Below are 11,115 nucleotides of genomic sequence, written 5' to 3'. Positions count from 1 at the left end.
TTGAAATATTTACTGTTACTGGATAAGGACAATTGTGCCTTCGGTAGCTTGAAGTGGCAGCTGCTAATAGTTTTAATATGGACTACTAATTTTTAGATAATTGGTACAAGATAAAGAGTTAGACAACCACCATGAATCCTTGTGTTAAAGGCATTGATGAGGATAGTAGGATATTAGCGGTGTCGAAGTGTCTGGAGGATGCGCTGGAAGCGGCTCTGCGCAACGCGCTTGAGCTCGCGCTAAAGATCGCAATGACTGAATTCAGCAGACTGACGGATCAGGCGCTGCGAGATGTCAGGGATCAGATACACGAAAGCCAGCAAGAGAACATCACCCTTAAACTACGACTACAACACATCCATGCTGAACATGACAACCCAAAACTCACAAATCAGAGCAGGATTAAATCAACGGGGAGCGTGCCTGAAACGCAGGAGTCTGATGGTGTCAACGGTGCAAATATGAACAGTGAGAGAGTGAATGAATCTTCTTATGGACGTTTCATATTAATATATATATATATATATATAATTAATGCATATAGTTTAAAAAAAGTTATGATAACCCTCTAGGGCAGATGTTTCTCATTAATATTTTGCCTTGATGTATTCTTTCTTTGCAGTTTAATTGTCTGTTTTCTGTCTTGATGTGATGTTTTACAGAGGAAGATACCTCAGACCCAGAAAAGAAGTTTAAGACAATTCACACACAACACACAGATAACATACAACACGTAGACCCCAGTGATCAGGACCCATCATCGTCTGAGCTTGTGTTTGAACAGGTTAAGGTGGAAAATGAAAAGCCAGAACCAGAGGATCAAGGACCCAGCATTGGTAGTGGTCAAAACAAAAAAAGAATAATTGTAAAATATTGTCATTATTTGTGTTGTGTTGTTTTCTCTGCCTTGATGTACTGCTGTTGATAAGTTCTGTTTTTTTTCTATATTTCATGCATGTTTCTTTATACTTCAGAAATCAGTTGGTCATCCAGTGGCTGTGTCTCTTCATTCTCCACCCCATTTGATGGCCTCAACCAATCAGTCGACAAGACCTCCCTCACCCAGTCGACCCAAAACTGTAGAGAAGTGAGAACTGTCCAGTCCAGTCTATATGTTTGTAAATTCTGTGGTTATGCATTTCATACTGAAAGCGATCGGCGTAATCATCACATGCAGTATCACAAGCCTGTATTAAAGGGGAAGGGTGTAAATGCAACCAGGATGAAGAAGCAAAAACAGCAGCGTTTCCCACCTGGATGCAGCCCATTTCACTGCACTGTCTGCAACCAGCGCTTCAAACGTCTGGAGAACTTGAAGATTCACTTGCGGATACACACCGGTGAGCGTCCGTACCCCTGTTCGGTTTGTGGGGTACGATTTCGCCACGCTGGGGTGCTAAAAAGGCATTTTCGCATTCACACTGGGGAAAAACCTTACATATGTTCAGAGTGTGGAAAGAGTTTTCGAAACTGTGGAAGTCTGCGCTTCCACCAGAAATCCCACAGTCCAGTGAATTCTTTGAGGAAATGATGGAATTTAAGAGGGGAAAGTGTTGTGAAAATGTTTGTGTTTTTATGCACACAGACACAACAACTTAGTTAAAGATTTTTACTGATTTAAAAAAAAAGTTTTATTTATATATTTGTTATTTCTGTTCACACGAAATATGTGAAATATCTTAAATATTAGTTGCACATAACACAGTTTCATGGTAAATGTTTGGAATTCACCGACCAGTTCTCAATTTTTTTACGAGCGTTCCTAAATTTAATGCGATTTTATTTATTTTAGGGTCCCAAATTATTGGCTATTTTTGTAAAATATATAATTTCTGTAGAAAGCTCGTTGAGTGTCGTGACTTTAATTTTGAAGGATTTCCGGTTTTGGATTCTCTGTTGTGCCTTCTGTTACAAAAAAACGCTGCAAATACTATTAAAATGTGCCATTAACCTTATGATATTTTGTATCAGATAGAAGACTATTTTAATACGATGAGTCCTCGTCCACACGGGATTAAGGAGAATCAAATCATATTAGCGGTGTCAACGTGTCTAGAGGATGCGCTGGAAGCGGCTCTGCGCGGCGCGTTTGAGGTCGCCGTGGAGATCGCGGTGAAGGAAGTCAGTAGATTAACGGGTCAGGCGCTGCGAGATATTCAAGATCAGATACATGAATCCCAGCAAGACAACTTCAGCCTCAAACTACGACTACAGCAGATCCATACTGACCAAACCAACGCAAAACAACTCAGTGCTGCTAATCCAAGGCGGAGCAGGATCAGATATGACAATCTGGGTGAAAACACGCCGAGAAATGTGTGTGAAAGGGTGTCCGAGAAAGCAGATGAATATGTGAACGAAACTTTTTATGAAATAGGCGATGATGGTCGTTCACGCTCACACGAAATGCGCACAGCAGCCATAAATGGTGAGGTTTCTTCTTGACTTATTTAACCAAGGTTGCATGTGAAATCAAATAGATTTTTAGTTATTACACTACCACAGTTATGAGTAAAATGATACATTAGCGTTTATCTTTAAAATAAAATGATCATAAGCTGTCATTATATTCTTTTCTGATGATTAATGTCATATGGATGTGACTTATGTCTTTACAGAAAACAATACCTCAGATCACATACAACAGGTAGAGCCAAGTGATCAGGACCTGTCATCATTTCAGCCAAAGTTTGAGCAGGTTAAGGTGAAGAATGAAAAGGCAGAACCGGACTTGGATGGCAGTTCTGGGTGTGATTTTGATGATCGACCAGACTGTAGTTTTGACCGAAGGTCTAATGAGGAGTTTGAGCTGGACAGAATAGCTTTGGCCCAGTCTAAACTGTCAGAGGATTGGAGGCCCGATTCAGAGCTGCAAAAGAATGAGACTGAAAGTTTGGATCCAGGACCCAGCCTTGGTAATGGTTTAAACTATAGCCACCATCTGAAAATATTGTCTTTGTGTTGGTTTCCTGCGACAGTTGTGCTGTTATTAATGAATTTATATATATCTTTTTTTTTTTACATTTCATTAATACATCTTAGGTACCTCAGAAATCCTTGTGCCATCAAGTGGCTGTGTATCTTCATTGTCCACTCCATTTGATGGACTCTACCAATCAGCAGTCAAGACTTCCCTCACCCAGCCACCCGAAAATTGTAGACACCAAGTGAGGACAAATGTGCAATCCAAGCTGTATGTTTGTAAATTCTGTGGTCATTCATTTCATAGTGAAAGTGATCAGCGTAATCATCACATTCAGTATCACAAGCCTGTAAAGAGAGTAGGGAAAGGTGACAATGCAACCAGGCCAAAAGAACGAAAACAGCAACTTTTTCCTCCTGGCTGCAGCCCGTTTCATTGCGACGTGTGCAATCGGGACTTCAATCGCCTGGAGAACTTAAAGACTCATTTGCGGATACACACTGGTGAGCGTCCGTACTCCTGTTCAGTTTGTGGGATACGGTTTCGTCACGGAGGGGCACTGACACGACATTTCCGCATTCACACTGGGGAAAAACCTTACGTGTGTTCCGAGTGTGGAAAGAGTTTTAGGAACTGTGGGGGTCTACGCTTTCACCAGAAATCACACAGTCAAGTGCATTCCTTGAGTAGTTGATGCTGCAGAGTGTATATGATAAGATATTTTGCCTTTACCAAAGGGAATTATGAGTGAACAGCAAACCGCTCTCCCAAGATTCACATTATCTTTATGGTTTAGCTGATCGTGTGTTTGTTAATTGTACGCATCTGTTGTTATTAATGTAAGTTATACCATGGTCTGTTTGAATACTGGATTCTGATTGGCTGGAAGGTGTGCATTAAAAGCCTTTAACGCACGGGTAGCTCCTGTCAGTTTGATTACATTTAAAATTAATTGACAAAATAACTGTCATTTTCACCTGTTTGATCTAAAATGACACTGTAAACATCAATAAAAGCTTTAACTTGGCAAATAACCATGGTATAAGCGGGATAATCCACGGCTAGCCTTGGATTATCCCTTATTTAATAACCTGAGATTTTAAGAACCATCACAGAGATTACATGAATTCAACATCAGTTTTAATAAGAGAAAAGCACTCTGTTTGTGCCTTTAACCCAGTGTCATTAACCTTTGTGGCACATGCAATCATGTTTAAGGTCCATAACACAGTTCCCTCTGTTGCATCTTGCATTAAAATTGCTGTGATAATAAATTAGAAATGGTGAAGTAACAACTTGTATTTTGATTTTTACCTGACCTAAAATAAATACTGTATCAAAAGCTACAAGAACCATGTTTTCCACATCAGTGTTGTGAGTACTGTTACTTAGAATTGAGAAGAACAAACTTTTGTTTCACAGTGGAGATCATGGAATTATTTTGCATTTGCTCCTATTAAACCATGTATGGAGATATGCTTTGTTTCCGTTTCTCATTTTACCATTAACAAACTATATGAAATACAGACTGCAGCTATGATGTTGGACAGGGAATTGAAGTTCAAGTTAACAGATTGTATCGTCTCTATGAAAAAGTTGTGGGGTCAGCAAAAGGTCTGAGCTATTATTATTAAAAGAACATCCAGCTAAAGGTGTCTAGATTATTTCTGCAACCTAGAAGGGCTGTTTGGATATGCACCATGCATGCCATGTTGGTGGCTATCAGTGTTTCAAGGGCAAAACAAAGTGATACTAAAAAAAAATGTTTGTTATCAAAGTTTGTCCAGTTGTGAGGGACATTTCTAGGGTTCCATTCACGTCCATGATTGTTTATTAAACATAATGTGGCTTATATTTAGTGAACATTGTCTTGAAAGACAAACCCGCTCAAACTGATAAACATTGGAGGCCCCCCCCTTTTTGTTGGTTACTTTTTAGTGTCACGCATCTAAATAGCTTTTCTCGGCACAAACACAGCATGAAGTTAATTCATTTCACTCTAATATTACTATAACACACAACTGAGGACAGCTTGTGTATGAAAGAGAGAGCACTAAAAGCCTGCTGTCTTTATTTCAGACAGCAGGACGGCTTTCTGCACATTACATTCAGCCTTAGTAAGCGTTTCACCTGCTTTTAGGGTAATGAATTTAATGTTTGTTATTGCAGTGCTACCGTTATTCATACCGGTTTAAAGGATGGATGTGATATTTAAGATGAGGGGGTTATGTATGTAATTGAATCAAAAATAGGTTGCAGTCTTAAAGCATATTATTATTCAGTTTAGGGACAGTAGACTGAAGACCTCAAAACACCAAGTTGCCTATTAATTTTGTCCATAAAGTTTTATTGTCTGAATACTGAGATGTTTTCCATAAGTGACAGTAAAACTGAAACACAGTTACTTCATAAATACAAAGCATCTGATTTCTATTACATTGGTATGATTATACTTTGGCAGGAAAGATGAAAATATCAACCCACTAATAAGAGATTAATTCACTTGCTGTGTACCATTTGGTGGCTGCTTTAATGAGTTGTGTGTCACTGTGCTTTCTGTTTCTCCCACTGCTCTGGTGTCAACGTTTTCTGCTCGAACGCATGGATCTCTTTCAGCTCCTCAGCAAGGCAATTATTCACCATCCTAATCAACAATCAGATAAACAAGTACAGACCTTTATAAAAACAGTGCATGATGTCATGGAGTCTCTTGATCCTGTCTCACAGCATGACTTTTTCTCACAGCTCCACCCATCCATGGCCCTGTACAAGATGTAGATCCTTCCTCTGCACATCTGCATCTATGCTGAAACTCTGTCAGCCAGCTGGGACTCATATCAGCTGCACAGGAACTTTTTTCAAGACTCTCCACTGCATTATTGATTTCTTTTCTCTTCCATGTTCAGGTGTTCCGGCTGATATAGAATCCATGACAATTGAATATGAATATCCCACTTGTGGCATTACAGTAAAATGTATTGGTTGAGTTATCATAGAAAATCCACATACGGAGAAACCTATTAGCCCTTACATGTACCATGGCTCTTCCATGCTTCCACATACTAAGAAATTCAAAATTCCCAGTTTTTAGTCCATTAGCTAATTTATATGTATATACTGTATACCACATATTTTTTATTTTTTAACAACAATAAAATGATACATGTCCATTGTATCAAAATATTAAAGTAATAACAACAAGTAAAATACAAGCAGTTTCAATAGATTCGACTTTTAGACCACAATGCCACATAACATCACTTTTTTGGATTTCATTTAGAAAAATGCAAAGGAACTTCGATCCACACATAACTCACCTGTGCCTCTGCAACAAAGGTTTTCCTTCAAATTGAGGAGAAACTACAAGAACTTTAAAACTGGCAGCACATCTATTTGGAGACGTGTCTTCTACGTCCTGCAAGAGAAGCGCAAGGGATCACTGACCTGTCATCATATAACACTAAATGAAAATGAGCCACTGCCTGTTTCATTCACGTCCGAGTCCCACTGAATTTACAGACCCAAAACTCAGTTATTTATTTTTTGCCTTATCTCGATATACAGCTAACAGTTATTACATACCACGTGTATCGCACCGATCTCCGCTATCAGTTTCTCACGGAGCAGATCTGGAGTGACTGACATATCTCTCGAGGTAAAGTACACTCTACTGGGAGAAATGTGTTTTAATAAAGAACGGGGTGAAGAATTTTACACAAAACAGTTGCTGCCTTAATCACTAATCATCTGGAAACTACCGGTATGCTTTGAAGAGGAGGGGTTTGGAAATAAAAGCACCCAATTGGGCTTGGAACACCAAACTAGCCGCACCTCTAAAACGCACTGGTGACCAGCAATCAGACCAATCATAGCATAGAATGTGAGGTCTTAGTTTTCTTTGGCGCTTTCTTGATTTGCCAGATAGAAAAGCCTGCGGGGGAAAGATAAAAAACTCTCTAAAATAATCGTTAGCTTCTAAATTATTGTTATTAAACTAACATATATTACACTCAGTGTTTAAACTGATATCTTTAAACACTCAATACCTTAATCTTTTATAGTATTTTTGCTCAGGCGATATCCGGACATCCTTTACATGCTAGTTTGAAACGAGAGGGCTTACATTACGAAAACAAATGTTTTGTGTTCAGTTTACAAAATTAAACGTGTTTCCGTAACACTTAACATCTTTCATTAAGCTTGGGGATTGTTAGATTATACTATACTATAGTTACATTGCTTTAAATGCGGAAATCGTAAAAGAGGACGTTTAAACGTGCAGAACATACTCTAGTAACGTTAATCATTCATAAAGCAATGGCAGCAGTATCCTCACGTTACACTACTTTTAAAAATTAAATGTTCTTCACGCCGTCTCTACTCATTCCTCTTTAAAACAGGTTAAACATCTGCCGTTATTACGATGGTGGTGGAGGTGGAGAGTTTTTATGGAGTTTATATGTTGTGTTGTACGAACCCTAAATTTAAGGGTCGAATATATATCGGCTTTACTGTGAACCCAGAGCGCCGAATCGGTCAACATAACGCCGGGCGACACAGAGGGGGAGCCAAGAAAACCAGTGGCAGAGGACCATGGTGAGATGTCAGCTAAAGATTTCACATGGTGTTTACATGATACATTGTTAATTCATTTAATGCTTCTTTTAAAGGGAGATGGTGCTTATTATTCACGGCTTTCCTTCTGATATTGCAGCCCTTCGGGTAAATATGTTTTTTTGTGGTCCTTTTTTATTTCTGGTTGTCTTTCGTTTCTCTGTTGTACAAAAGAATATTGGTGACACACATGCTGCAGGAGTATTGTGTATTGTTTATGTGAATTAATGTAGTTAACTAATATTAACAAATGTAAGCTTATTGTGAAGTGTTCCCAAACATTTATTTGTCTATCCTACTCTAGTTTGAGTGGGCATGGCAGCATCCGCACATCTCTCGTCGACTGTCCCATGTTACCCGACGCACCCGTAAAGAGTCGAGTTTGCAGTTCCACTGGCGTGTAGTGTCAAACATGTTACGGGCTGCACCGTGGTGTCGACTCCCACTTACTGTGCGCTGGCTGAAGCAGGAGTACGGTATGGAGTTTGCTCCTGAGCTGCAACCTCCTCTGCACATCCCTCTAACTTTTGGATGTGTTCGTGCTAAGAGGAAACGACAGCAAGAGTGCAAGGAGCAAGAGGACAGACGGATGGAGTGGTGTGCACTGTGCAGAGAGCTTGTGAAGGTTGGTGACACTCTGGTGGTAAAGTAGACTAGCTCTCAATCCTGATCCCAATAACATAGGCTTTTTCTTCTGATTTCAGGCTGCAGACAGGCTGTCTTGTTTTCACCCTACATGTCAAATGGTTTGCCATTTGATCTGCCTGGCCCGACATTTTTTAAAGTCAGACCCTTCTCATCTACTTCCTGTGGAGGGAGAATGTCCCAGCTGCAGTCACTCAGTGCTGTGGGGGAGTTTGATTCGCCACAAAAACGGCTGTTATGGTGATTTAGAAGAAATAACCCCATCATTATCTCAGGTATATGATGTCTCTTGCTCAATATATATTCCTATACGTGTTTTCAAAAACACATTCTCAGTTTTATATCATGGAAATCTAAGTTAATCCACTTTGATGCTTTTGTTTTATTGAACATTATAGTAAGAGTAATTAGAGAGAACTGTTGATCTCTGTAAATACGTTTAAATATGGTTTTTGTTTCTATTTTTTAATAGAGTCATTGGTCAGATGAACTACAGTTATGAGGACACAGCTGTTGTTATCATTTCAAGAAGTTTTCCTGAGACTGAGCTGACAATGAAATGGACGGCATCACACTAGGGTCAAAAGATGTTTTTAGGAAATGGTGAGAGATTGAGCATTTAACTCAAGTCTCACTTGCCTTTAGCTATGATCATAAAGCTGAAAAGTGTCTTCACACACAAGTTTATAACTTATTTTTACACACAACATATTTATAAAGCATTCAATAAATGAACATAATGTGTAAGCTTAGTTGACAAGAATATTGTCTGGATAGGGATTTTTATAAATATGAATTTTTTTTAAACGTTTGTATGTAACAATCATGTATGGTCATATGTTTTGTACAATAAATCATGGTATTTTTATAGTTCATGGGTCTTCAACCGGGGGTCCGCGGTGGAACTGCAAGGGGTCCGCTAATTACTGTTTATACACAGGCAACTTAAAAAAAAAAGTAAAGCATGAGTACAGAAATATTACAACCAATGTTCTCTTAAAGCTGCGCGCACGTGAGCTCCCGCGCATTGCAACTTTAACCTGCGTGCGCACAAAAACATCCATGCAGGAAGCAGAAGCGATAGAAGAAACGTTACATCTGCATCATAAAAAATCGGTAAGGCCAAATCAAATAAGTACCTATGTCTTTCTTTCAAGACTGTAAGTTTAGAATCAGTGCATTCTCTGTCTCCTTTTCGACAAGTTCAGTGTAGGCTTGAAAGGAGTTTTCATATATTTCTGAACTTCTGTTCAAATTTGTTAGAGCTGTAAAGCGCTAATTTGACAGGCAAATCATGACACTAGACCGCTTCTGCATTGAAAACTCAGAAAAACTATCGTACGTGTTTAAAATCAATGAAACGCGCACCGTGTACTGATGGTGCACGTCAAACAAGTTGCCCCAAAAATAACGTTGCATGTAACTCTCCTAATGTCTGTAATACACTACAAGACTTTTAAAATCTGAACAGATTTTTTCTGTCTTTGTGCCATTAGCAGGGTCAGTCATCTCATTGAAGCCTTAATAAAAACTAAGGTTCAGGACAAGTAGATGTTTAACTGTACATCTCACAGTAAAATGAAAATGTATGACGCTGCAAATCCCATAAAATAATCAAACAATCTTTATTAACAATACAGTTAATACACAGAAAAGTATGTATGTGCAACAATAACATGCATAATAGTGCTAATGTAATGTCTTAACATAATATTGCTGTGACAATAAGGGTTGTTTCTATTTAAATAGCTCTGTTTACACATTTAGTATAAATGTGTAAACCCCATCTCTCAAATCCCCATCTCTCATCTAAGGGATCCTCACCCCGAAAAACGTTGAAGACCCTTATTATAGTTGTTATTTTACAGTTTTCCTATTCTGTGTGTTGGGTTGATACCCCATGGTCATGGTAATTCAATGAAATGGTTTTTAATATATGTTAGTTATAAAATAGCATATTATAATAATAACTTCAATAAATATGGCATGCACATTACATAATTAAAAATAATGGGAAAACAGTTGTTAAAACAAACAAAATGTACCATTAAACATTAAGCAGGAATTCACAGTACTTAGTCAAATATATGCAACAGGTCTATATATACCTGTTATACGGATAGATATTGTTCCTGATTCCAAAACTCTTATCACTGAGCGTCTGCAGGTCTTTCCACTGTAATTACCGGCTGTAAGAAAATAAACAGAGTGACCGAGTCATGTTATTATACCCTCAATACAGCACCATGAACCATAAGCTGTAGTTTAAGTTTGAGCATGTACTTACCACACCAGATGAGGGTGAGCAGCACTCGATGACCTTACAGCAGTATGCAGCCAAAGTGACAGAAAGTGCAACCTGCACTGCCATCACAAGCTTTTGCAATAACTGCAGTTGTCCAAAGCTTTCCTGTGGGTAAAAACTATAAAATAACCCTAACTCTACAACCAGCAAAATACATTTATCCATTAGGCAAAAACGCCCGAAGTGACCTGTGGTGCATTTGAGACACTTTATGAGTCATTGTAAATGTTATTAAATTACAGTCTGTGTGATGTGGGATGGAGGCTGGCATCACATAAAAGTGGCACTGTTATTTGTGCCGGCATTTAAAGTATGAGATGTATTGAAGGACCAAAGACAGCAGAACTACTGCTGACATTTTTAACTGGACTAGATGTAAAAATGCTGTATTAAATCAAGCGTTAACAAAGAAATCTGTAACTAGCTATTGTTGTTACAATACAAGTTTTTGGCTTACTTACATACATGCGTTTACACATTGTTCCAGAGAGTTTCTCTTCATCACAGTAAAATGGGTATATAATGCGAATATGCATTATAATGACGATCACTGTGCCCACGCATGTCACCACTTGCATTCCAAGACAAGCCTTTATCTGAAAGAGTATATCCACAAAAATATAAGATC

The 11,115-nt window shown here is 38.6% G+C and overlaps 3 protein-coding genes across 4 annotated transcripts; 2 read left to right on the top strand and 1 right to left on the bottom strand.

Annotated features, from left to right (window-relative positions):
- LOC130553908 (zinc finger protein 260-like) lies at nucleotides 1-4,397 on the top strand. 2 transcript variants are annotated; one of them, XM_057333172.1, is made up of 5 exons: nucleotides 1-453; nucleotides 663-836; nucleotides 975-1,340; nucleotides 2,619-2,915; nucleotides 3,043-4,397. In XM_057333172.1, the coding sequence occupies exons 1-5, from the start codon at nucleotides 132-134 to the stop codon at nucleotides 3,615-3,617; spliced, it is 1,734 nt and encodes a 577-aa protein (XP_057189155.1). In that variant the 5' UTR covers nucleotides 1-131; the 3' UTR covers nucleotides 3,618-4,397. The 2 variants fall into 2 exon arrangements, with proteins under 2 accessions (XP_057189155.1, XP_057189145.1); XM_057333162.1 differs by having other exon boundaries at nucleotides 1-468.
- An 856-nt stretch (nucleotides 4,398-5,253) lies between these two features.
- On the bottom strand, nucleotides 5,254-6,715 carry zgc:112271 (uncharacterized protein LOC553698 homolog). Its single transcript, XM_057340767.1, has 3 exons — nucleotides 6,506-6,715; nucleotides 6,241-6,338; nucleotides 5,254-5,567 (listed from the first exon to the last, which is right to left on the bottom strand). Exons 1-3 carry the CDS (start codon nucleotides 6,566-6,568, stop codon nucleotides 5,468-5,470), a joined length of 261 nt encoding a protein of 86 aa, XP_057196750.1. The 5' UTR covers nucleotides 6,569-6,715; the 3' UTR covers nucleotides 5,254-5,467.
- Nucleotides 6,716-6,895: 180 nt separating this feature from the next.
- slx1b (SLX1 homolog B, structure-specific endonuclease subunit) lies at nucleotides 6,896-9,963 on the top strand. Its single transcript, XM_057336439.1, has 5 exons — nucleotides 6,896-7,519; nucleotides 7,594-7,645; nucleotides 7,842-8,162; nucleotides 8,242-8,457; nucleotides 8,655-9,963. The coding sequence occupies exons 1-5, from the start codon at nucleotides 7,347-7,349 to the stop codon at nucleotides 8,682-8,684; spliced, it is 792 nt and encodes a 263-aa protein (XP_057192422.1). The 5' UTR covers nucleotides 6,896-7,346; the 3' UTR covers nucleotides 8,685-9,963.
- Nucleotides 9,964-11,115: the final 1,152 nt, after the last annotated feature.

The sequence above is a fragment of the Triplophysa rosa genome, linkage group LG1 (assembly GCF_024868665.1).
Source record: "Triplophysa rosa linkage group LG1, Trosa_1v2, whole genome shotgun sequence".
Classification (NCBI taxonomy): domain Eukaryota; kingdom Metazoa; phylum Chordata; class Actinopteri; order Cypriniformes; family Nemacheilidae; genus Triplophysa; species Triplophysa rosa.
This window is presented reverse-complemented; position numbering and strand designations above follow the sequence as displayed.

Excerpts from the sequence above, each read along its gene's own strand:
- LOC130553908 (XM_057333162.1), top strand. The coding sequence starts at position 132 with ATGAATCCTTGTGTTAAAGGCATTGATGAGGATAGTAGGATATTAGCG. Across the intron at positions 837-974 it reads GGATCAAGGACCCAGCATTG|AAATCAGTTGGTCATCCAGT; the intron begins GTAGTGGTCAAA and ends TTTATACTTCAG. Across the intron at positions 1,341-2,618 it reads TCACTTGCGGATACACACCG|AAAACAATACCTCAGATCAC; the intron begins GTGAGCGTCCGT and ends ATGTCTTTACAG.
- zgc:112271 (XM_057340767.1), bottom strand. The coding sequence starts at position 6,568 with ATGTCAGTCACTCCAGATCTGCTCCGTGAGAAACTGATAGCGGAGATC. Across the intron at positions 6,339-6,505 it reads AGATCGGTGCGATACACGTG|GACGTAGAAGACACGTCTCC; the intron begins GTATGTAATAAC and ends CTTCTCTTGCAG. Across the intron at positions 5,568-6,240 it reads CCTTTGTTGCAGAGGCACAG|GATGGTGAATAATTGCCTTG; the intron begins GTGAGTTATGTG and ends ATTGTTGATTAG.
- slx1b (XM_057336439.1), top strand. The coding sequence starts at position 7,347 with ATGGTGGTGGAGGTGGAGAGTTTTTATGGAGTTTATATGTTGTGTTGT. Across the intron at positions 7,520-7,593 it reads ACCAGTGGCAGAGGACCATG|GGAGATGGTGCTTATTATTC; the intron begins GTGAGATGTCAG and ends CTTCTTTTAAAG. Across the intron at positions 8,163-8,241 it reads TGTGCAGAGAGCTTGTGAAG|GCTGCAGACAGGCTGTCTTG; the intron begins GTTGGTGACACT and ends TTCTGATTTCAG.